The 24,131-nt window shown below is 41.9% G+C and overlaps 2 protein-coding genes across 6 annotated transcripts; one reads left to right on the top strand and one right to left on the bottom strand.

Moving 5' to 3' along the window:
• Positions 1-13,103: 13,103 nt before the first annotated feature.
• On the bottom strand, positions 13,104-17,368 carry LOC102722018. Of its 2 annotated transcripts, XM_006655275.3 has the most exons (7): positions 15,670-17,368; positions 15,037-15,092; positions 14,563-14,838; positions 14,076-14,312; positions 13,823-13,942; positions 13,587-13,715; positions 13,104-13,344 (listed from the first exon to the last, which is right to left on the bottom strand). In XM_006655275.3, exons 1-7 carry the CDS (start codon positions 17,321-17,323, stop codon positions 13,324-13,326), a joined length of 2,493 nt encoding a protein of 830 aa, XP_006655338.1. In that variant the 5' UTR covers positions 17,324-17,368; the 3' UTR covers positions 13,104-13,323. The 2 variants fall into 2 exon arrangements, 1 of the variants encoding a protein (XP_006655338.1); XR_005811890.1 differs by lacking the exons at positions 13,104-13,344; positions 13,587-13,715 and having other exon boundaries at positions 13,851-13,942; positions 14,076-14,284.
• An 844-nt stretch (positions 17,369-18,212) lies between these two features.
• LOC102710405 (glutathione S-transferase T3-like) lies at positions 18,213-22,227 on the top strand. Of its 4 annotated transcripts, none has more exons than XM_040523869.1 (5): positions 18,213-18,417; positions 19,476-20,423; positions 20,814-21,587; positions 21,678-21,869; positions 21,961-22,227. In XM_040523869.1, exons 2-3 carry the CDS (start codon positions 20,391-20,393, stop codon positions 21,573-21,575), a joined length of 795 nt encoding a protein of 264 aa, XP_040379803.1. In that variant the 5' UTR covers positions 18,213-18,417; positions 19,476-20,390; the 3' UTR covers positions 21,576-21,587; positions 21,678-21,869; positions 21,961-22,227. The 4 variants fall into 4 exon arrangements, with proteins under 4 accessions (XP_040379803.1, XP_040379804.1, XP_006654422.1 ...); XM_006654359.3 differs by lacking the exon at positions 18,213-18,417 and having other exon boundaries at positions 19,336-20,027; positions 20,110-20,423; XM_015837720.2 differs by lacking the exon at positions 18,213-18,417 and having other exon boundaries at positions 19,336-20,019; positions 20,110-20,423.
• Positions 22,228-24,131: the final 1,904 nt, after the last annotated feature.

Consider the following 24,131-nt stretch of genomic DNA (forward strand, 5'->3'; position numbering starts at 1 on the left):
TGTCGATCCAGCTTCCGATCTACATAACCCGAGCCTCGCACTTACAACACCACTTCTCCTCTGGCTATCAACCGTGCGTTGCTGGTTGACTTAGTCGACAAGGGTAATCCTTACTTGTTAATCGAAGAACAGAAACAAGAACGTGGAAGAATACAACTCAATTGTAGATGAATAATTAATCTCACGAAGTTAGAGACAAAAACCAATTAATGGTGAGACTATTCAAAGATAATTAAATCTAAATAAATCTCAACCCTAACTCAATAATGGTTATTAATATAAATATCATAATGTTGGACGTGTCTCTATTGGACCCCAACTCGATACATAGCCCAAAGGCTCAAAAGATGATAATGCAACACACTAACAAAATTTGAACACCATATGTTTTAACGATTCCTGTTAATATAGAAAAAAAATTTAATGTGGGAACAGATCCATCGGAAATGTCTTGTTGTTAGATTTCCATTCATAGATAGAACATTGAAAATAGGGTCCAGATAAGACAGGAGCGACCGTTTTAGTGTGGGTTGCTCCTAGACTTCGAGGTGGATTTGAGTGTGAATTGAATTGGCCCCCAACTTCCCCCACCTTGACATCGGACTTATCCATCTCCTAGCCAATCTTGAAATGCTCTTTGGTCCTCTCCTTGATTTATAAGCATAATAAAATCATTAGGTAGCAATTTATGTTAAAAATTACACTATAAAAGCGGTTAAGAACGAGTTTACCTATAAATTCAATTGTCGCCCTAGCGTTGGTGACTTTCGGTATCAGCGAGCTGACAAATGAGATATTCTGCAGCCCTGCACATGTGAACTTGAGAGCTGGGGGCAAAGCGCCGACGGCCCAGGGCAAGATGGGAGTGCTGGCGGCGGTGAGCCCGCTATGTCACCTGCTGCCACGTAAGAACAAAACAATGGTATTCTTGTGCACGAATCTGGATATAATCTGACCCGTCTAAAAATTGACTCAAACGAAATGTATATTCATGTGACTGGAAACTAGAACAGTCTGTTAATATATACCTAGACGATAAGGCTTGTCGGTTTATTTGTTTAATTTCTTTTTCGAACTTCCGGTCTTAATATATTGTTATCCCCTGTCACGAAATTATGCCCAATGCACTTTCGTGAAAACACCGTAACTATTGGCTGCGTGCCGGATCTGGGATTCTGGGTTCATCTTTTTGTTTTTTCTTTTGATAGAAATATCCCAACGGCGTACTTGTAAATGGATAATAATTTGCTAATAAAACTTTTATATATGTATTCACAGCGATCTAAAAGCCATGACTGAAAAATAAACACAAAAAACTTCAAAGTCAACTCAAATTTAATATAGAAAAATTATTAGCTTGTAAGTAGAAGCAAAAGCCAAAAGATAAGGGTTAGATGTGCACAGGTCCACTGTTCCACTTTAAAGGCTCATTTGGAACATGGAATTGTAAAAACAACCAAATAGATAAAACATATAAATATAGGAGGTGATTTGTTTGTCTTTTTCAAACTAAACTGCATATTTATAAATAAAAAATATTTAGTGAATAAAAATTTTATATGTATGCTCTTAGCATCTAAAAGCCAATAATAAAAAATAAACTATGATGAATAAACATAAAATCTATAGATTTAAAAATTAAAATTTTCTAATAAGCATCAGCAGAAAAGAAGATACGGGGTTGACGGTACATACGACTGTATATGTAGACACATAATTTCAAAATAAACAAATTTTATTTGGATAAGGCATAGAAAAAGCATACTCCATCTGCTACAAAATATATTTATACCACAATATAAGTATTTGTATCTTAATTTTCCTGATTCTTATCATATCAATGATTCTGCAACCAATTAGAAGCTTGGGAAGTGAACCTAAACCATTCTAAATTCCTAAATTATCTATTAAAGTGACTAAAAATATTTTAACACAACATTAATATTCACTAAACAATCTAAAAATATGTATATATTTTAAGAACGGATGGAATAGAAATTATTTTGAATTAATGCACTGACAATGCCTAATAGCTTATCCAAATTTGTTCTTTATCTCCATTGGAATGACCATCAAAAAATTCTTCTCTATATTTGTTTGTACTCCAGTAGATCATTAATATTGCATCTTCCATATAAAACTCAACTATATTATATTAATATATATTAATTATCTATTTCCTTTTTAAACATATACTAATCAAGAAATAGTCTTGCATCCCTATTTGAAGTTTCTCTTCCCTCATAGGATGATGGCTAAAAATGATCTGTTGGACAAATTGTTGACCACATTTTTCAGGGGACTGCTACAATACGGGATCTCATTTTAAAACAGGATGATTCAAGTGAGATATCAAACACGATACCTCATTGGTATCAGATCTCATATGAAACGGGGTGATTTTGACGAGGTGTAAAACATCATAACTTATCGGTATTAGATTTGATACCGCATCAGTACCAGGTGATACCAGTGCGGTAATATCTGATACTCGATTAGTACCGCCAAAGCTACTGAATCCTCGTCATCATCGCCATCTTCGCTGTAGGGCGTTATGTGCTATGCTGCACTGCATGGATGGGCGCGCGCTGCTGGGCGAACCGTGGAACGTACGACGAGTCGGCGAGCTGGTTCAGCATGCTCGGTCTCACTGGCATAGGCAACAATGGAGAGATCAAGATGTGTGATTGATGTCGTGTCTACTGCATTCAGAGCACTGTATTCAGATTCAGGCTCAGTTGCATGGTTCATACTGCTGGCGTACGAATTGTTTACGATATCTGATGGAGGTATGTGGCTCTCGGAAATTCATCGATTGTCTCGGTCGTCGTCCCTGCCGCCGTCGTCACCGCCATCACAGCCATTGTAGTCGTCGCTGCGGCCATAGTGGGATCCCGCATTTTGCTATTTTTCACCCTTCATCATTTATCATATAGATGGAGCATGAGATAGACAAACTACTTGGCATGGTCTAAATTAAAATACAATAGCTCAAATGATGCAGGCATGTCGTTGGTTTTTGTGACATATTCACTTTATCTAAAAATATAGCTACTTTTAGATATAAAATAGCCATACTTTTAGATGAAATGAGACTATTTATCATATTATTATGAGAATCCGTTGGAAATTCCCTAGATACGAATTTTCGCGGGGCCACTTATTTGTTGTACATAAGACATGTGTGACGTGTACATATCACTGTGCATGTACATGCGTCAAGTGTTTCTCTAATACACACTGAAACAGATACGGTCTAAAGAAAATCCTAACTAAACTCCTGTTTAAAATGTCCACATGTGCGCAATATTTATACGATGTTTTTTTAGCAAGTTTACATTTCTAAAATAGCACAATCTGATGGCTCATGGTGAAAGTTACCTCATAAAAAGTATTAGAGGTACAAAAGTCCGTTGAGTTAAAAAGCAATTAATCATAGGGGCAAATTATGTCCAACTACCGTAAGGTAATACATGAGTGGATTGGAAGATATTATCATTTATGTGGTGGGGACAAATATTATGTTCTCTTGTATTTGGTTTCCATTTTCAGTTGTTCAGTTGTCTTACCAAACTTTGGTTACATTTACGTGGTAAAAATCATATTTACGTGACGTTAAAAAATCTTTTCAGTTAGTCACAGATTTATATGGCAATTTGGTGATCCATCATTTGATGCGCTACAATATTTTTCTTCTGATTTCCAAACATAAAATAGAAACATCTCAAATAATTATCTTTTCTAAGGAACATCTCTAGGACCATGGTAATTGAAGTTATGATGCAAAATTTGAGAAGATGTAAAAATATTAAATAAGTATTTGGTTTGATAGATAAATGCTTATGTGAGAAGACATTCAATTCATTATATTAAGGTCGAACATTGTAGCTATTAGCTGAGGAGGCAATAAATTTATACAGTTCATATAAAGTGAGGAGATTTACTTAACCCAACAGAAACCAATCTAGGTCAATGAAACTATGTGCCATAATGCACGATGTCAATTTGTCAGGTCGTGGAGGTTCGGTTTAGGTTTGTCACCCATTATAACAGGACCAATTATGCAATTCTAAAACAACATTAAAAAATGGGTTGTTGTACTATGCTATCTTGTTTTGGAGTGGGATGGTTCATGGGATGTACCAAGCATGATACCTCACTGGTGTCAGATGTGTTACCGCACCGGTTTATTAGGGTGGTACCAGCTACTACTCATTTGGTACCAATTGATACTAAGGTGGTATCAACTGATACTCTATTGATAATAACTGATACCAAGATGAAACCAAGATCCCTACTCCATGCTCAAGAAGCCATTGTCTTAGTCATTATCATATTTGAGCATGGATCGTATTAGGTTGTCACCACCAGCCACATCAAAAGTTGACCCGATAACGTATCACACACGAAGGTCTATGAGTATTTCTCAGATCGCTCTATCAGTTTGATCCCGCAACAAACAAGATAAACAGTAAAACAAGTTGATCGGCTATCGGGCTGATAGGTAACTGAGAATCCAACCAATCGGATGTTGATGTAGCAGCATTTAGCCGATTGGTTAATCGATCGGCTATCGAAAGCTTGGATCGGCTGGAGATCCGATACGGATATACTTAACCGATGAGCCGATGAATGATAACTTATCGGGTAGAACTCCAATAAAAAATGAGTAAGATACATTAATCTGATATAATTTGATAAACATGATCTAATAGATCGGACCAAACCGTGACAATATTAGATTGAATATGTCAAATAACAAATAGCAAACCAACGTAGATTACTTAAAGTGGTCGACCATATCAACTCAAGATACGAAAGTAATCTAAGTTAAAACTGATACGATAACTAGCAATATCATAATCAGATTAGAAGATCAGACTGAACCAAGACAGCTCTAATCTAGCCGATACGCCGTGGCCGGTGGAACGTATGACTTACTCCTTCACCGGAGATCGAGACGATGCAGCCTCACGTCGGGTGCCAAGTTCTGCTAGGGATGAAACCTCGATGAGGAGGGTGGCGATGCGCCGAAAGTAATTGATCTATATTATGTAGATATAGATGATTTTCAATGACTCCGGATATACATATTTACATTAATTAGTTGAAGCAACCATACGTAAACGTCCTACTCAATATGTAGAACTGACCAGGGGACACCATGCGGGGATGGGAACGGGAACCGTTCTGCATTTCTGTTAAATTGGAAAAACAACGACGACGACGACTCTGATGGGGCCAAAATAAGCCTGCATATATACATTGATCTCGATCACATTCTTGACTGTTGTATCTAGCATTATATACCTCTATCCATATATGTTTGACATCATTGATTTTTTATAAATATTTGACTATTCGTCTTATTTAATTTTTTTTAAAATATATGAAGCTATATATATGCATAAAAATATATTTAACAATAAATGAAATGATATAAAAATAATTAATAAAAATATAAAATTTTTGAATAAAACGAATGGTCAAACGTTTAGGGAAGGAGAGGGTATTTTTCGCACTAACCGATCGAGATGATCGATGTGCTTGTCTTCGTCTGCATGCCTTGGAGACGAAGAGCTAGCTATAGTTATAGCTATCGATCGACGGGTGCGTACCATACGCGTATGTCTTCGCTACGTTACAAGAGCGTGTCGTCCATCGCCTTCTGCTACATATATATGTGTGTGAATGCACGAAAGCAACTCGTACTGTTTGCAGCACTATATTCTGCTTAGATGCGATGGGCAGTGCTACATGATGCTAAGGACTGCTGCCTACTTGGTTAATTTGGCTGGTATACCGGCTTGTTCTCTCTTAATTTCTGGACTCGTATGAGATTCGGGGCTTGCAACCAAGGCCGTGGCAAGTGCGAGGTGAGCGATCGCACAAGACACCCACCCCCAAGAGATAGGGGTCCCTATAAACTATGTGTTTTAATTTAAGTAAATGTGCTTCGATAATTTAGAATATCTTTATTTTATTGTTGTAAATTTCTCTCTTTCTGTTTCATTGAATTAGTTGGAACGTGTTTTTTCTCTCGGCTGCAATAAGTGTTCGATGGTAATGATGACTATCTTAAATAACGGTATTTCGTGACGACGATGTGTTCCAATCGATAAGGATTCTTTTTTTTATTTAGTTGGATTGCGGCAATGTGGTTCTTCTTCTACTTACACAAATCATTGAGCTTTTTTTTATATACCTCTAAGTTGTTATTAGTTGCGAACAATTTCTGTTCGTTTCGTAGCAAGACATAAAAATAAAGAAGAATTTTATTGATACTAGCTTTTTTGATGTGGTTGGAGGATCACTGGCTCCAATTAAATGAAGCAAAAACCAATGTTAGTAGCTAGAGGCATATCCCAAAAGCATATATAATATTGGTTTATCATAATTTCAATATTTTTAAAGATAAAATTTCATTGTATAGTTTGTACGGTCCCTCTAAATTGTTAGGGACAGCCCTGCTTGTAACCATAAGTGTTCTTTGCCAACCTTTTTATTTTTTGATTACACGGTAGATGTATGGATACAGTATCAAACCTATGTCACGAACGACTTTAATTAACACATCAGCTCTTCTAACAAATATAGTCAAAAACGTAACGTAGTACTACCTCTTTTTAAAAATACTTGGCACCGAAAACTATTTGTTCATAAGCTTTGGCCATGTCTTCTCTTTTTTTTTAACAAAATTATAAATGTCTATAAGATGTGGTATTACAGAAGAGTGTCGCGTCCTCAACCTAACCATAAAATTTTTATTCATTATAATCTTGTCAATTATAAATCATTTACAGTCTCAATCGAAACAATAAATTTCAATGGTGTCAAGTACTCTTCATTAATAAGTGGTGTCTACATAATTTTTTAATAAAACAAATAATATATAAATATTAACAATATATACTAAAAACATATTTAGTACCTATAAACAGGGACGAATTTAGCTTGGGGCGGCGGGGCTTGAGCCTTTACTAATCGCTACCCCCGTTAAAGCTCAAAGGTTGTTTCGAAAACCAGGCAGCATGGAGTTTACGCGGCGGCTTAGCAGCTCAAAGGTTGTTTTCATCGGCGAAACCGGGAACGAGCAGCAGCCCACCCTGGATGGGATGGGATTGGGATGCTCGGTTCACCACAGCAGCGTCACGTGCACGCAAAATCTCTGTCCGGTGGGAGTGGTGGTGGTGGGTGCACGAACCGGCCGGCCGGCCCGGGGGGGCAGCGTGATGCTGCCACAGTTCTCCCGAGCAGTAGCCGCGCGTACGACGCACACATGTGTGTCGCTTGCTCGGCCACGCCCCCGGCCCGGCCTCTGCACCTGCCTGTGCCTTTTGGAAGGGCCCCGGCCGGGCAGCCGGTGCGTGCCATCGGCATCCTACGATGTCGTCCCGATGATGACCATGACCAACGTACGCCGGGGCCGGCGCGCAGCTGCCTGCGTGAACAGCGTTTAGGAATTCTTTTTTGTGTACGTACGGGAGGCCACGGGACAAAACGGGGGCTATGATTTTCGGGGATTCGAATCCTTGGCCTCCCTGTTGCGGCTGGTAAGTTTGTCGTCGGATTAGAGATGGCAATAGAGACCTGTAATCCGAGATCCGACGCGTATTTATTTCATTAGGATACAGGTATGGGTTAAATATATTAATTGTGGGTAACTAAACGGGTAAATATCTTTACCCAACGGGTACGTGGTATGAGAACGTTCCTATAATACCCATACCCGTTTACCTGTGGGTAATAAATACCCGGAAGCCCAAATGAACATTCTGACCCATATATAAAATTAGACTAGCCCAATATGAAACCCTAGGTATTTAAGCCTCAACCCATATATGAAATTACGTGGATTTATATATTGTCTACTACTATTTAAGTACTACTTGATGAGATTTATAGTATTGTGTGACTGATGCAGATGTCTTGTCGTTGGCTGGTTGCTACAATTGGATCAAAATATTTTGTGTTATTTTTATTGTCATGTCAAATTTAGCGGGTAAATGGGTGACCCGCGGGTGAGACTTACCCAGGCGGGTATGGGTATGGGGAATTTTTTATACCCGTGACGGGTATGGGGATTTTGGTGGGTCTAAATTTCAATGGTGGGTATGGATATAGGGTACCAATACCCGATGAGTATTTATCCATTGCCATCCCTACGTCGGATTAGAAACCGAGTTGGCGCGGATTATTTTTTGTGTTTCGAAGAAGATCGCTCTAGGTACTCGAAAGATTGATTGAGGATGATGTTTAGCGGCTAGTTATTAATTAAGCTGGGTCTAGAACCGATGTACTTGAAATATCCGCAGTTTGTGGTTAAGAAATATACTCTCGTTCCATATTATAAGATTTTCTAAACTTATCTAGATTCATTTGTGTGTTAATAAATCTAGACACATATACAAAATATATGCAGTGATACATGGATGAATCTAGATAAACTCAGAAAGTCTTGTAATACAGAATGGATGGAGTATGTTCTAATGTAGAAGCTTGTGGTCATCTATATGTGTCTTACCGCCCGCTCAATAAGTGGCAGAGCATGAATACAAAACAAGGAGGGGTCAGGGGTTAAAAAGATGATGAACTTTAAAAGGATTATGTGCCCATTCATCTTTGGGGCAGATCTACTTTTAGTGTCTAATCTCTATGATTCTCTATATGATTTTGAAGAGCTCGGGGACGATGTTGTGTCCTGCGCGCTCTCAATCTAATGATAACCATAGAAAGATGCTTACACAAAGGTATGAAGTACTAGAAGTCATAATTTCTCTTGTCATCATTTGTCTTTTCTCCTTGACTCTAACGCGATCCTATCTATATTTGGGTCAATCTAAATTTTGTAGAGTGCTATTGATCCAAGCCTAGCACTTCTGTTGGTGTCCTACATCAAGTGGTTCATTCATGATCCTAGGCCTTTACACGGTGTACACTGGGAGGAGGTAAGATCATCGAATGGGCAGGCTATATCAAACAAAGGAGGAGGAGCACATTGGTGAGTGCCAAGGAATTTAATGGGGGCAGCACTAAAAACCGTTGTGCAGATCACTAGGCTCAAAATAGGAGGGGAGCCAAGAGAAATTTGATAGAATAATTAATGCAGCTCCATTTGATAGGTTCCAACAAAATGACACTCCTATTATGTTGAACTTTAGGGTGTCACTCTTAACATATTAATTTATCTACTATGAAGTCCGTGTTAGTTTACTTTTCACTTTTTTTTACGACCTACCCCTCTCCAATTATGACTTGTGTAAAAATTAGGCTGGTTGGGTTCAACCAGACCAGCCCATAACTCATCTTTCCCCTTGTGCATGACAGCTCTCTCCCACAATGGTTAGGGGCAACAACCAAATACAAAAATAACATCTGAAGAGTGACATCCTCCAACCCAGTGTAACCGGTGCGACGGCTCCAACCCCTCAACGATTTCCCTCATATCACCTGACAGGCTACCACGGTGTCTCTCATTGAACCATATTTCATCAGTCTCTCGAGCTGGTTGAACCTACGAGGTCTTCGTTTGGATTTTTCAAGGAAAAAACGAAACAATATATTTACAATAAAAGATAATTTATAAATAAAAATTATATATATAATATATTTTTAGTGATCTACAAACATAGACTAAAAATAAACTACGATGAGAAATCCTAAAATCAACCCATATTTAAGGCTAAAAATTTAAATTTTGGTTATAAGCATAAGAAAAAAACATGAGGTGCTAATCTATCCTGTGGGAAATGGGAATGGTGTTGGTCGATCATTTCGTGTGCTCTGGTTGTTGAAGAAAGTGAAAATTATTGACATTAAAATGGACTTAGGGTCCGTTCTTTTTAGCCTTTTAGACTTAACTAATCCTCAATTTTTATAAGCATACTTTTCGAAACTTTCTAAATAGAAGTTGTGTTAAAATTCAAATAAATTTATTTTTCAAATTTCTAATAATCAATACTTAATTATTCATATTTATTGTTTTACGCGTGGCTAATTGACTTATGTATACCCATTTTAGACTGGGGCCTTAAAACCCTAAATAATGGACGAGTCAATGTTGAGAGTAGCATTTCGAAGCATTTAACTTTTTATCATTGCTACAACAGCGAGTTTACATATTTGTCATTTTATGTATCTATATCTATGCCATGTAGGTCCTATACCCATGTATCACAGACATGTTGATTAAACGTCACATATAAGAGTGACAAATAGTTAATTATTCCATTTCAAAGTGCACTGGGTGACATTCTATCATGGAATGGACAGTTGCATTCAACTAAATCCATTTTCTCGGGGAGCCAACCTCAGCTTTTGGTGGTTTTTTCTCTTGTTTTTCAGGTTTCCATATTTATCTTTCACTTCTGAAAGCTTCCATTTTGTTTTCTCATCAATACTTCAATCTCCAATTTGACAGCGCAGAAGAGACGGGTAGAACAATTCCGGCTACGGATGGCCCGGGTTACATATGCCAAGCAGGCTTTTCTCCTTTGCAAAAAATGCTCCTGTATACTTAAATGGTCCAGCTGAAACCACCCTGGAGGCACGCCGTACGCTCTCAGTGCTGGCTAGCTCGTGGCCCGCGGATTCCCTTATTTGCCTAAGCACAGATATCCTGTAAAGCTATTTCAGATCTTCGCAGAGAGCTACGAACCCGATTACTTTCTTTTGGGTAATGATGTTGAACAAGATTCGTATGCTCTATCATTGCGTTGCGAATTGTGATGGCGCAACGGCGATCACTCTTTCGATCAGCCAAAATATCGGTTAGGGTGGATTAGATACTTGCGCGAAGTCACCATAGTTATTCGGTTATAATCTACGCGCTAACTTTGGCCTTGTATTATCCAATCTAATGGATGGATTCAACATACGCCACGGCGTTGTCCATCTCTACGAACAGAACCATCATTAGAAAAAAAAAAACTCTAGCTTTGCTCAATAAAATTATGGGAACTAGTTCCTCTAACATAGAAATTAGATAAACTCAGTAGCTAACATACGAGCCCATAGACGGTGAGGCTCACATGATAGCGACCATGTTCCTCTAACTTTACTTTAAATGAACCTCGTCCAAAATTGTGCCGTGGAAACCTTTGGCATTGGAGAACCGAATCGGCTCTCACGCACAGGCAAGCAAACAAACCACTTGAAACAGGCACATCGTTCCACAAGCTCCGGAAGCAACCGAGTGTTGCTGCTCTTAGCTATGCCCAAATGAACTAGTCCCTCCGGACATTATTATTTGTCATTTAGGACACACAAATTACAAAGAAGACATGCCAAAAATATCAGCCCGAAACGACAAATAGATTTGACCAGATATAGTAGCTTATTCTATCATAGCAAGCAACAAAGGCTAGGAATCCAAACGTACCCTTAACAATTGTCCAGTGCGTGCTTCTGAGCACTATTGAGGTCTGAGGATGTCAGGACCTGGTTCTCGGTTCAATCAGTCATTTTTAGGTTGAGGACTGTAACCATCTTTCTGTTTCTAGTGTTGGAAACGACTTCAAGCCGTCCCCAAAACAAACAGCACTGCTTAACGGGAGAAACTACAGTGAGAAATTCATCATTCTCGTTCGGTTGCCACTTCCCAAGTAGCAGTTGATCTCCCATCACTCCAGCCTCAACAAGCTAATCCCTCCTTCTGAATTAACCATTCTGCTGCTCCCTGTAGGCTGTAACGGCAGTGGCGACTGAGACGAAGAGGATAGATGCGTTGGCATGACCAAACCGCGCGTCTGCGTCACCCACGCATCCCTCTCGAGCGTCAGCGTCGGCCGTAGGCGCCACCGCCGACGGCGATGAGCCAATCCGCCTTCGGCGTGCGAGGGTCACGCCGCCGTGGCAACAATGTAATGCTACTCCTTCCGTTTTTAGTTTTTTTTTTCTATTTGAAGTAATTGACTTTTAAGTACTACCTCTGTTTCATAATGTAAGATGTTTGATTTTTTTTTAACATTTGATCACTCTTGTTTAAAAATTTATTACAAATATAAAAAATGACAAGTCATGTTTAAAGTTCTTTTTGATAATAAAGTAAATCATGAGCAAAATAAATGATATTTTTATAATTTTTTAAATAAGACAAATGGTCAAACATTGCAAGCAAAACAATCAATCAAACATCTTACATTATAAAAAGGAGGGAGTACATGTTTAACCGCTCGTCTTATTTAAAAAATTATAAAATTATTAATTAGTTTGCTGTGATTTAGTTTTATTACTAAAGAGAATTTAACCCTGAGTTATAATTGTACGTATTTGTATAAAATATATAAATAAAATAAACATGTAAAATTTAACTATATCAAATAAAAAGCGGGAGTGAGTCCTCGTGAGCGGCAGCAGGAGGCCGCGTCGTGACTCGTGGTGCCGAAAGGCTTGGACGCTAGCTAGCGATGAGGCTTTCCAAATTCCAAGTGGGCAGTGTCGACGGTTGCCTCAGACGAGGCGGTGGAGGACCGAGACAAGAGTGGCGTCGCCATCTGCCCATCCACGCACGCTAATGGTGGGGTGCACCGGGGTGAGGGAGCGATGGGTGGGTGGAGACTGGAGGTGTTGGAGCTTTAGCACGGGGGGATGGATGCCGCCGGGGGGTGTTCACCGCGGGTGGAGGTTGAATGGGATAGGCACATAGGGCAGTGGCTGCTGCAGCGGCGAACCGGCGAAATCGTCGTCGTCGGCGGCGGCGGCGGCACAACGGTGGTGGAAGGGAGATACAAGGGAAAAGAACTGTGGACGCAACACAGGAATTAAATGGTGCTGTGCCCAGCAAAAAAAAAAAGTAAAAATGTCAAATGTTCAATTTATGTATTACCTCCATTTCATATTATAGGACGTTCTTTACTCCCTGCATTCATATATATGCTAATGTTTTTGAATTTGGACACATATATTAAACATGTTCATTGATCCACGAGTGAATCTAGATAGATTCAAAATAAAGATAGTACTTTAGTGGCAAAAATAACTGCCAATTTAGGACTAGTAAATGATCAACAATCACTACGAAGTGATCAGTTTTCTTGAAGTAAAATGAGATTGAATAATAAATTCAAGGCCTATTCTAGCAGGAGGAAAATGGAGCTGAGCTATGACTTCGAAGGTATTATACTATTTATCCTGTTCTTATATCAACCTCTTGTTACAAAAATCTTACCCTATTTTGCGGTTTCACTCAACTTTACCATACAGGTCTATCATCATTCACCAATACATGGTCCTATCTTTCTTTAACAGTTCGACTGTACAGTGAAGTATTCACAATAGGAGATGGAGTCACGAATGATTATTTAATCCTAATTTAATCGAGGGTTAACATCCCTTGTAGAAAACCTGGTGAAATATGAGCCAGCATTAGCTTTTATTGGTTGGAGTGCAGTACTAGGTTTTTTTTTTCATTCTTGTATAATAAAGTCAGATAAAGGATGAAGTATACCACATAGAAGTACAAATTTTGAGAGGAGATGCGCCAATAATATCATTGAGAATTTGTTTTTAGGAACCAACCTCTTGAGTTATTTCGACGAGTTGGATGAGAGCATAAAAAGGGTTTGTTTCTCCAGAGGAAAAGTTACCTTAATCTCCCTGTTCGAAAGTCCAACTATCAGCTTTCCATCCCAGTATAGTATTGAAGTTATAATCGAATCACAGGTAAAAGTAGAAACATCTCTCATTTCCACCTCTGACTCATCTTCCAATAACTCCTTCAAAAAAAACCATGAAAAAGGTGCAAGGTCATGGATATATGTTAGGTATAGAGCAGCCTTAAGCACTTAAGTATCTTTATCTTTTAAGGTTTAACTAAACTGACCTGAATATTTATGACTTTATCCCATCCACCAGAATAGATCCGCTTGCCATTCAATTTAGCAGCATAAATAGCACCATTCTGAAGTTTCTGTGACTTTACAAGGACATCATCCTTCCAGATCTGATTGAGAAAGAACAAAAATGCCATGATTTAACAAACCATATTGACTGCAACTAAAATTATAACACAGCATGTCGCCAGAATATACGCAATTCTATAGCATAGTCATTGTTGAAGAAACGTATAGAGCAACCTTCAAAAAGCCATTCTCGTGTGATGCAACAACAAAATTGACTTCTGTTGAAATCGACAACACAGGAGCTATGCTTCCTGGTGTACCATCTTCCAGTACAGACAGCGGGCTGTGATCAGTGAGCCACCATGATCTGATAGAACCATCCCAACTTCCACTGTAAAGAATACCACATGCAATCGCAAGGCAAGAAACAGTTGATTTGTGACCTGTCATTGTGCATCGGAGTGAATAATCCTGCCAAAGTGGGATAGTGAATTAACTTTGCATAACATGCTTGATTTAAGACAAATGTATCGCTGAATCCATTGAACTATGCCCAAAGTGACAGACTTGTTATCAAGATAAAGAGTTGATCCTCCAACAAAAGAAGAGGAAAACATTCTGGAATCAACTTCCGGGTCAGGCCTTGTTCTAATGTTTAAATTTTAGTCCGAACACCAATTTTATTTATAGTTAATAAAATAAGTCGGGTTAGCACATTTACCTCCAGAGACCAAGCCTTAATAGATTTGTCTCTACTGCCAGTATAAAGATAACCAGTTCCAGAAACAGCCAAACAGTGAACACCCCGATAAAGCCAATCATCACTTTCATACCATTTATTCAATGGCTCATTAGCAAGAGAGGGATCAACACACCAGACAAAAATTCCGCTACCACCATCTCCACTAATACAAAGTGACTGACTATCATTGTCAACAACAACAATTGCTGTGATTTTGTGTTCATGGCCCTTCAAACTCTGTATATGAGAAAAATCCTGTAGAAGAACTCAAGAACTAATACAAGTCAGAAAATTGAGCCATAGAAAGCTAAAGAAATAGAAAGGCTAATGCATAATAGCTGATGTGCTTGTCATACATTTTAGTCATTTCTTGTTAAAGAGAAAAGGTGTTGTTTACCTAAGAATGATGCTAACAGCTTTAAATGATTGTAACGAAAAGAGAAAAGAACATACCTGCAGTGACCATACATTGATTGTCTTATCATAAGAAGAGCTGAACAAGAAGCCCCCTGCAGTAAAGTCAAGATTTATCAACAGGAAGTCTTTGAGTTATCTTGTTAAGGGCATAAAGGTGGTCTGCTAGCATGGCAAGACATGTCATGACCATAGCATAACACCATAGATGATAGATGAAAACATCGGATACTCTAGGAAGTAAAGAGGTCAAACAATGAAGTGAGAGATCTAGTGCAATCTAATATAGTTACCTGCAAGCTTGTAAACCATAAACTTAGCATCAGAAAAACATAAATAATACCAATCTTCATTGCTAAGGTTGAAACGAGAAACTTATGACAAATGATCAATTAGAATGAAATGGGATGGAATAAAACAAAAACAAAAGTTATTCAAATTTGTTTTCCTTTTTGTATGTGTATACGTATCTTATAACACACATTAGGTTGAAGCTGAAAAAGTTAAAGGGGCTAAAACACCAGGTAGACCACATTAATGTTTCATTTTAAATCTGTCCAGGTTGCTCTGGTGTCCAGAACAATAGTTTCAGTATTGTACCTTATGGTTGGTTTCTACTAGTTATGCCTTTTCAATAATGAAATGGTAAACAACGAAGCCAATTGCTTATACCTCCAATGGCTAGTCCTGTTACACAGTCACGGTGAGCCAGCAGAGTTGAAGAAGTGTACAATTCACCACATTTTGACTCATCCATTCTTGGTGCACCAACTGCTTCATTGTTTACAAAAGCACCACTACCTTCATCATCCAGAGCTGACTGCTTGTCATCAGAATCTTTAGAGGGCTGCAATTTATCTTCTGACTCACTAGCACCAACGTCAGTGCTCATTGAGGACAACTCCCCAAGGAGCAAACACATAAAACTCTTCCGAGCTGCAAGATCAACATTAGGAGTCAAAGCTTCAATGTTGGAATTCATCGATGAACCGCTAATACATCTCCAGACGTCAGCAATTTCTGGACGGGCTTCTGGATCATTATTCAAACATGACACTATGGTCACGGACAATGATTCCATATGGGTACCAACCAATGAAGCATCAAGCCTCGTAAGCACTTCATTCTTCCAGTCATCATATGATCCATCGGTATTCCATCCTGTTGCGAGCTGCTCATCCCCAGTTACAAGCGCCACCAATAGACAGCCCAGCAACCAAGCATCCGAACTAGGACCTACCAAGCCACTGAAATCATGATCCTTTGTCTGCAACTTATCATGCATCACCACTGCAACCTCAGGAGCCACGAAGGCCTTGGAAGAGCGAAAAAACCCTGCCTGGATTCCCCGGCACAGGCCCAGAGCCTGGTTCAAGTCGAGCAGACAATGCCCAAAGCGATCGAGGTAGAAGCAGCCCAGCCCTAGGCACCCAAGCACTAGCCCTTCGCCGTGCAATCCCATGAACGCTTCACAGACCTCCATTCCAACAGCTCTGATCCGAGACACCGTCTCCTCTCCGTGGATCCTCTCCTCCAACAAGCGGGAGACGCCATGGGAGTGCCGCTCGGCGACAAGCCACAACGGCGCCGCCTCGGGGCCTATCCAGACACCATAAACCCTGCAAACCCGCCGTGCCAATCGCGCCGAGACAGCCACCAAATCGATCACCTCATCCCTCGCTGCGCCGCTCAGCGCATCGATCGCGGCGGCCACCCGCGTCGCGTGGCTGGGCCGGTAGAACTGGGGCACCTGCTTCGGCGCCCCGGTGGTCGGGATTTCCACCGGGAGGAGACTTACGGGGTGGCCCCGGGGGCAGAACCACGGGGCGCCGAGGTCGGAAGCGAAGGACCCGACGGCGAGGCCGGCGGGAGTGGGTCCCGGCGGCGGTGACTGGAGCGGCAAAGCAGACTCTGGGAGGATAGCGTGGCGGAATCGGGAGAGGAGACGCGAGTGGTCGGCGTGGAGCGGGAGATGACGGGGAGCCAGCGCAGCGGCGGCGGCATCGATGAAAGAAGGGGAGGGGTTTGGGTCCTTCGGGAGCGAGGGGAGGAGGGAGATGAGGGCGAGGTTCTTCGGGAGGGAGGAGGGCCCGAGAGCGCGGGAGAAAGGGACGCACTGGGAGCAGAGAGGGCAGCGGAGCGAGTCGGCGGAGGCCGAGGCCGAGGCCGGCGGGAGGGAGGCGATGCAGGGCCCGCAGAGGGAGTGGCCACACGGGAGGACGCGCGGCGCGGCGGAGGCGGAGTCGAAGGGGGAGAGGCACACCGGGCACTCGGGCGGCTCCTCCTCCGCGTCCGGCGACGGCGATGGTGGCGAGGCGCTCGCCATGGCTCGCTCGGCCGCGCCGCGGCGAGGAGTTTCGGCCACGGTGTCGCGGACTCGCTCGTTTTGACTAACGGCCGTAGCACGGGAAGAGCGTTGCAACTCGCCAAGTGGGCCGAGGAATGGACGGGTTGACTTCTGGTATGTGGGCCAAACACCGCCCAGGCCCAACTAAACAAAAATGCCTTTCTGAGAATTCTGCGTGCAGCTACAAAAATTGCTACTCCATCGCATATCAGAAACATTACATCTCAGACAGATTGCATAAGTTGCCTCTAAAAATATTGCATGAATTACAGATAACTCTTTTTCTCAAAGAGACCAGAATTTGCCTCTAAAAATATTGCATGAATTACAGACAACTTCTTTTCTTAAAAAGACTAGAATTGACAAAGAATGATTCGTACGACACTTCATTATATCCACGAGTTAATCGATTGCAAAAAAGGCTTTTGCCAATTCAGTCTTAACAGCAAAAGAAAAAGAGATAATTATATAACTGGTCCTACTTTAAAGCTAATTATAGATTTTAGCTATGTTTTTTCACTTTGCAGATTTAGCCCATTTTTCAAAAATAAAGCTCCCGGTTAGCGCTACTTAATGTATGTAAATAAAAAAAAACACGTGAAATAACAACAATACCCCTCTCCACTCTCTTTTAACTCAACCTGCCCTCTCCCCACCCCACCCTGGTTGGAACCGAGCTGACGGGCGGCGGCACTCCTGCGGCAGGCGGCGGCGAGCAGGCCAGGCGCGCGGCGTCGGCAAGGCGAGGCGGCTAGGCGCTCCGGCGGCAGGCGGTGGCGCTCCAGCGGCTGGCTGCGGCGAGCGGGCCAGGCGCGCGGCGTCGGCCAGGCGTGCGGCGTCGGGCGGGCTCGGGGCGTCGCCCAGGCTCGGGGTGGAGGCGGAGGTTAGGCGCGCGGCGGCGGCCAGGCCACACCTCGGCGGCGTCTTCCTCGTCTACCTCCACGTCACCCCGGCGGCCGCACCGGCCGTGTCTCCGGCTGCTCTGAGGCGCTTCCTTGCTGCAGTGCTCATCATGGAACTCACTGGGCCATCTTCTTCATCGTCGTCCTCGCTGCCGGAGTGCAGTGAGCGAGGTAATTACATATGTTTGGATAGTTGGAAGTGTTCACTATGCACAAACACACAAGGGAGTCAATTACTGATTGAAGGGATAGGATGAGATAGTTGCCAACGAGCCCTTTTTCTGCTTGGCCTTGGGGACGAAAAATCTAGGTCTGGTGTATATATATATTATTATAGTCAATAAACAATGATGTAGTGGAGAAAGTTTAGTTCATTCAATGTACTAAAATTTCTCCATTTTGAGAGTTAATACTTCTTTTGTAAAAAAGACAAAACTATGTCAATTTTGTTTCCATAATTTTTTTAAAATTTAGTCAAATTTATCAAAGTTTAGTCAAATATCAATCAAAACCGACTCAAATCTGTTAAAAACAAGTTAAATATTATAAATATTTTTTACAATACACACATGTGTAAAAACAGGACCAAATATGCAAATAAAACTAACAAAACAGGGTTAAATGTGCAAGGGTAAAACGTCCACTTTTTCCTCACTTAACACCGTTAAACTAACTTAACGGAGTGGGGCTAAACGGGAGCTTCAATTTTGAAAAGTGAGGCCAGATCTGCAAAGTGGAAAAAACAAGGCTAAATCTGCCATTGAACTCTAAAGTAAGGCCAGTTATACAATTGCCCCAAAGAGAAAAGGGCAATAAGAGAATTATCACTCACTCCGTGGCTCCATCTCTACACATTATAAACCTTTTCAGCATTTTTAGATTTATATGAACGCTAATAAATCCAGACAAATACACAAATTATATCATTAATGGATAAATCTAAGTAAACCTAGAAAAAATTACGATATGGAACAGGGAGTACATATGCAGTATACCAAGAATGAAGTGCGTAACTAAAGAGAACAGCAACAGTAAAAGTTAAACCGGCTATGCTTTTAATAAACCACCCGTTTTCAGGAAAACAAAAAAGATACCACGTCAAAGAGTGGAGAGCGCAGAAGCCAAATTGGCCGCGAGTGCATCCTAGTAGCAATCACCTATCTATTGTGTGTGAGTTCAAATCAACGACCTTTGCCGATGATTTATTTGGTTTTCCAATGCTATGCCAGCACGGTCAGGAAGTTAGCTGCAGCTGGGGCGACTGTCGGTGCTTGGAACGGCAAGCAGCGCCTGGGGAAGGGTACTGACATTTGCCTCATCAGCACGCTTTGCCCGCTTCTGTATTTCCATACCATGATGATGCAGTCCAGCAGCCTTCGGCGGATTAGGGCACTCACAGTGCGATGAGGTGGCGAGTTGCCTGGGTGGTGCACGTAGGAGAGAGGGGGTGAAGGGCTCACAACTTTTCGCTCGGCTGAAGGAAGCGCACCCTCACGAAGGCGCGAGGAGCTCGACCTTGAGCTCGGCGGAGGCGTGGCTAGGGAGACGCACTGGACGCCATCGTCGCCCCAGCGCACGGTCTCGGCGAGCGCGGGAACCAGCCATTCCCAAAACGCCCTCCCGCCCAGCGCCATAAAGTAGACCAGCGCTCCCTCCTTTCTTCTATCCAGTTGCGGCAGCGAGTAGGCGATTTGTTTGCCAGATCCGTCGGACGACGGGATTTTGTGGGTGCATGCTTTGATCTGTCAATCGGAGGATTGAGGCAGCAGCAAGGTTGATTTGTGAGTTTGCTATTTCATTTCTTTGCTTCAGTTTGGCAGATGTAGCATTTCTTGGCATGATGCCCTTCCGATTGAGATGTAGGGTTTCATGGAACCTAGAAGGGCTTCAGGTTTTGTGCGATTTATGCAAGATCCGGAAGCACCACCCATGTTCTCACAAGCTTCAACGCAGTACCCTTCGATCCCAGCTCATCCGGCCTACCACCAACCGAATCATCATCAGTTTCCAGCGTTTTACAGCCAGCCACCACCAGCCGGAGCGGCCACGACGGCGGCTCCTGAAGAGGCCGGTACAAGCTCGAGGTCCCAGACACGCAAGCGCGTGAGCGCAACTCGTGAAACAACTGATGATCAAGGGGGAGGATGTACTATACCCAGGAGGAGGACCTACGGCTGGTGAGATGTGCAAAAACCCTGCTCATATATTCATGCACTGTTTAGATAGCATATGTGGTGGATGTGTGTGGAAGTAAGCTGTGTTTTGTCTTTTATGTGTGCAATATTCGGATACTATGAAATTTAATCACGTTTAGCTGCAATCAAATATGAGTCCTCCATGTACTAATTATGGGAATGCTTGTATAGTGAATTATCTGAAAATGTGTAAATGTAGCCACGACCCACTGATTTCGTTATAGCATTTTAGGATATTTGCAGGACGTCAAATTTTATTATGCCTGTACAGCAACATGCATAGCGATTATTATATGACATAATGCAGGCAGGTTATGATATATTTGCAAGTTATGTCTATTGGTCATTAATCGTGGTACCGAATTATTTCAGGTTAGTGCGTGGTTAAACAACTCGACGGATCCTATTGAGGGCAATGCTAGGAAGGGCGAGACGTATTGGTCAAAGGTAGCGGAGGAATACAACGAAACAACCCCCGAAGGGAGGAAGAGGGACATGAGTCTCCTCAAGGGACACTGGCACAAGACAACTAAGAAAGTTTCTGCGTTCAATGGGTGTTATGTTCAGCTGAGAGATGCATATGCTAGTGGGCGTAGCGACGGTCAACTAATGGAGCAGGCCCTAGAGCTCTATCGCAGTCGGGAAGGGACACAATTCCAGTATGTGCACTGGTGGAAAGCATTTGCAGATTCTCCCAAGTGGAATGTGCACGTAGCCAGCGGAGGGCCCGGTCCAAGGAAACATACTCCGGATCTCAACCGGGCAGCGGAGCCGATGGTGCGACCTATGGGAATCAAGAGGGCAAAGAAGGGCAAGGGAACAACTGCTGAAGTAGCTGTGGAGGTTAAAGAACACCTGAAGACATTGGTGGATGCACAAGCGACCCAAAGGGAGGAAACGGAAGGGATCAAGGAGCTGCAACTGCAGCTATCTGAACAGAGGGTTGAAGCGGCCAACCTCCAGCTCAAGGCTGCAAAAGAGAAGAAAGAGGCAAAGATGATTGAGAAACTCAGTGAGTTACTGCATGTGGACACATCAAACATGATGGAATGGGCTAGGGAGGCTCATGCGAAGACTGTAACCCATCTCATGGAATCCATATGGGGGAAGGGTGAGAGTGGACCACCTGCGTAGTTACATGTCCAGGTTATTACCCATGCTGAAAATGATTTTTTTATAGTTGTGAAAGTATTTTGGAATCAATTTTTGCTAATTGCTCCATTTTATAATTTTCAGAAGTGCAACAAGTCATTTTGTGATCAGCCATTCGATTTTGGTTGTTTCAATGCCTGCAATGGCAGTTGATCAGGGGCTGCAGCTTGTCTTTTGGATGGAGTACCATCAGGGATTTTGGATGTCTCTCATTTTGACTGGTGGTGAATGATGGAAGGGTCGTGTAGAGCCTCGTTTCGGGAGCGATGATCGCTGGTATGGTTCGGGAACATTTAGCCTACATTTGTGTCTATTGCTGTCTGAATTGCTGAGTATGAATTGATAAGCCTCCATTTCTTGCTTGCAGGTCTGCCGGCAGATGCAAGGAGGACTGCGGCTGTGTGTGCTACCTCGAGAGAAGGAAGATGGATGTATTGGGCTGTGCATTTTGGATATTAGTATTTATGTCGATCTGTTGTGAGACTATGGTTAATACCTTGTTGCTTCCGGATATGTACACTTGTCACAAATGTATACCCTAGCAGTCTGTACTACATATTACTAAATCGTTGGACCATCCTGGACTGTCCATGTACTGAACTTGAAGGCATTAATGTTGTGATTGGCTGCCTCATATATTTATGTACTCACTGATTGCTCCAGTAACTATCGATTGATTGCATTTCCTTGCTATTCGCTCTGGTAAAGTAGTATATACTTCTTTGATTTACAGCTGAACTGAAGACGTTTGGAATACTTTGATGTTTTCGATGATTTTCGATGATCTGTATAGTTCGATGACTGCATGCTATTTGGTTGTTGGGTCATTATTGTTTGCGCTATGTTGTGATTATTACCCAACTATTTTTCAATTGGTTGATGGCTGCATATATTTATGTATTCACTGATTTCTCCAGAAACATTCGATTGTATTCACTAATTTCCGATGATCTGTATAGTTGTGATGATTACCCAACTAATTTCCGGTAGTAATCATGACTGTATATTATCTTTCAGATGTCTTCCGACTCTGAAGAGGATGATCACATCTTTGGTGAGGGCTATGTCGATCCAGCCGACATATTTACTATGGATGATTATATGGCCCAGCAAAATCAGTTCAACTACACACTGGCACAAGTTGCTACAAGCATCGATAATCTCTATTTGCCTCCTTCATCTAGTGCACACAGTGGCAGTCGAAAATATATTTATAGAGACCGAGTTGGTGCCAATGCAAGAATAATGAGTGACTATTTCTCTGATAATCCAGTATTTAATGAGCAACAATTCCGCCGGCGTTTCCGGATGAACAAAGGATTGTTTCTAAGGATTGTCAATGCCCTTGGAGCGTCGGATTCATATTTCACACAAAGGGTTGATGCACTGGGTCGCCCTGGACTATCCCCCATTCAGAAGTGCACAGCCGTCATGCGCATGCTAGCATATGGCGCATGTCCGGACCAAACTGACGAGTATGTTCGCATTGGTGGGACAACTGCATACGAAGCACTCAGCCGGTTTTGCCATGGAGTCATCGACATATTTGGACCACAATATCTCCGTAAACCTACTGTTGACGACGTCAACCGCTTGTTGCAGACGAATGCTGCTAGGGGATTTCCAGGCATGTTTGGAAGCATTGATTGCATGCACTGGAAATGGAAGAACTGTTCTAACGGTTGGAAGGGAATGTACACAAGAGGAGACTACGGAAGCACAACTATTATTCTAGAAGCTGTGGCGTTCAGTGACCGGTGAATATGGCATGCCTTCTTCGGGGTTGCTGAGTCTAATAATAATATTAATGTCATAAAGCAGTCGCCAGTTTTCACTGACCTTATTCACGGGCGATCAACGAGGGTTAACTTCACGGTCAATGGGAATCACTACGATAAAGGATATTATCTGGCGGACAGCATATATTCGGAGTGGGCAACTCTTATGGGAAGTATTCCGATGCCGCAGACCAAGAAGCACAAATTATTTGCAAAAATGCAGGAGGGGGCGAGGAAGGATGTAGAGTGCGTATTTGGGATATTGAAGGCAAGGTTTAAAATAGTAGCAATTCCAACACAGCTATGGGAACAAGCCGATATTGGTAACGTAATGACAACTTGTGTTATCCTACACAACATGATAATTAAAGATGAGCAAGACGAAGCCGAGGGCGGTCTCGGTGAGAGTGATGCTGACTTCCATGTTGAAGAACCCGAATACGTAAACGAGACACCGATGGAATTTGCTCAAGTGCTACAGAGGGACGTATCTGTCTGCGATCGATCTGTTCATCGCCAACTCAAGCGGTACTTAATTGAACACATATGGGCTAGGTACGGCTCAGAAAATATTTAGGTGCTACCACAACTTATCTTTGTCATCAGTAGTTAGCCTATGAATTAGTTTAGTCATACTGTTAGTTCTAGTCACAAGTCAAGTATATCAACCGTTACATTTTACTAAATCGTAGAATAAATTAGTGGATAAGTAGGTTAGTCCTAAACCATAAATAAATTTGCGCTGTATGCATAAATAATG

This window comes from Oryza brachyantha, chromosome 5 (genome assembly GCF_000231095.2).
Source record: "Oryza brachyantha chromosome 5, ObraRS2, whole genome shotgun sequence".
Lineage (NCBI taxonomy): Eukaryota > Viridiplantae > Streptophyta > Magnoliopsida > Poales > Poaceae > Oryza > Oryza brachyantha.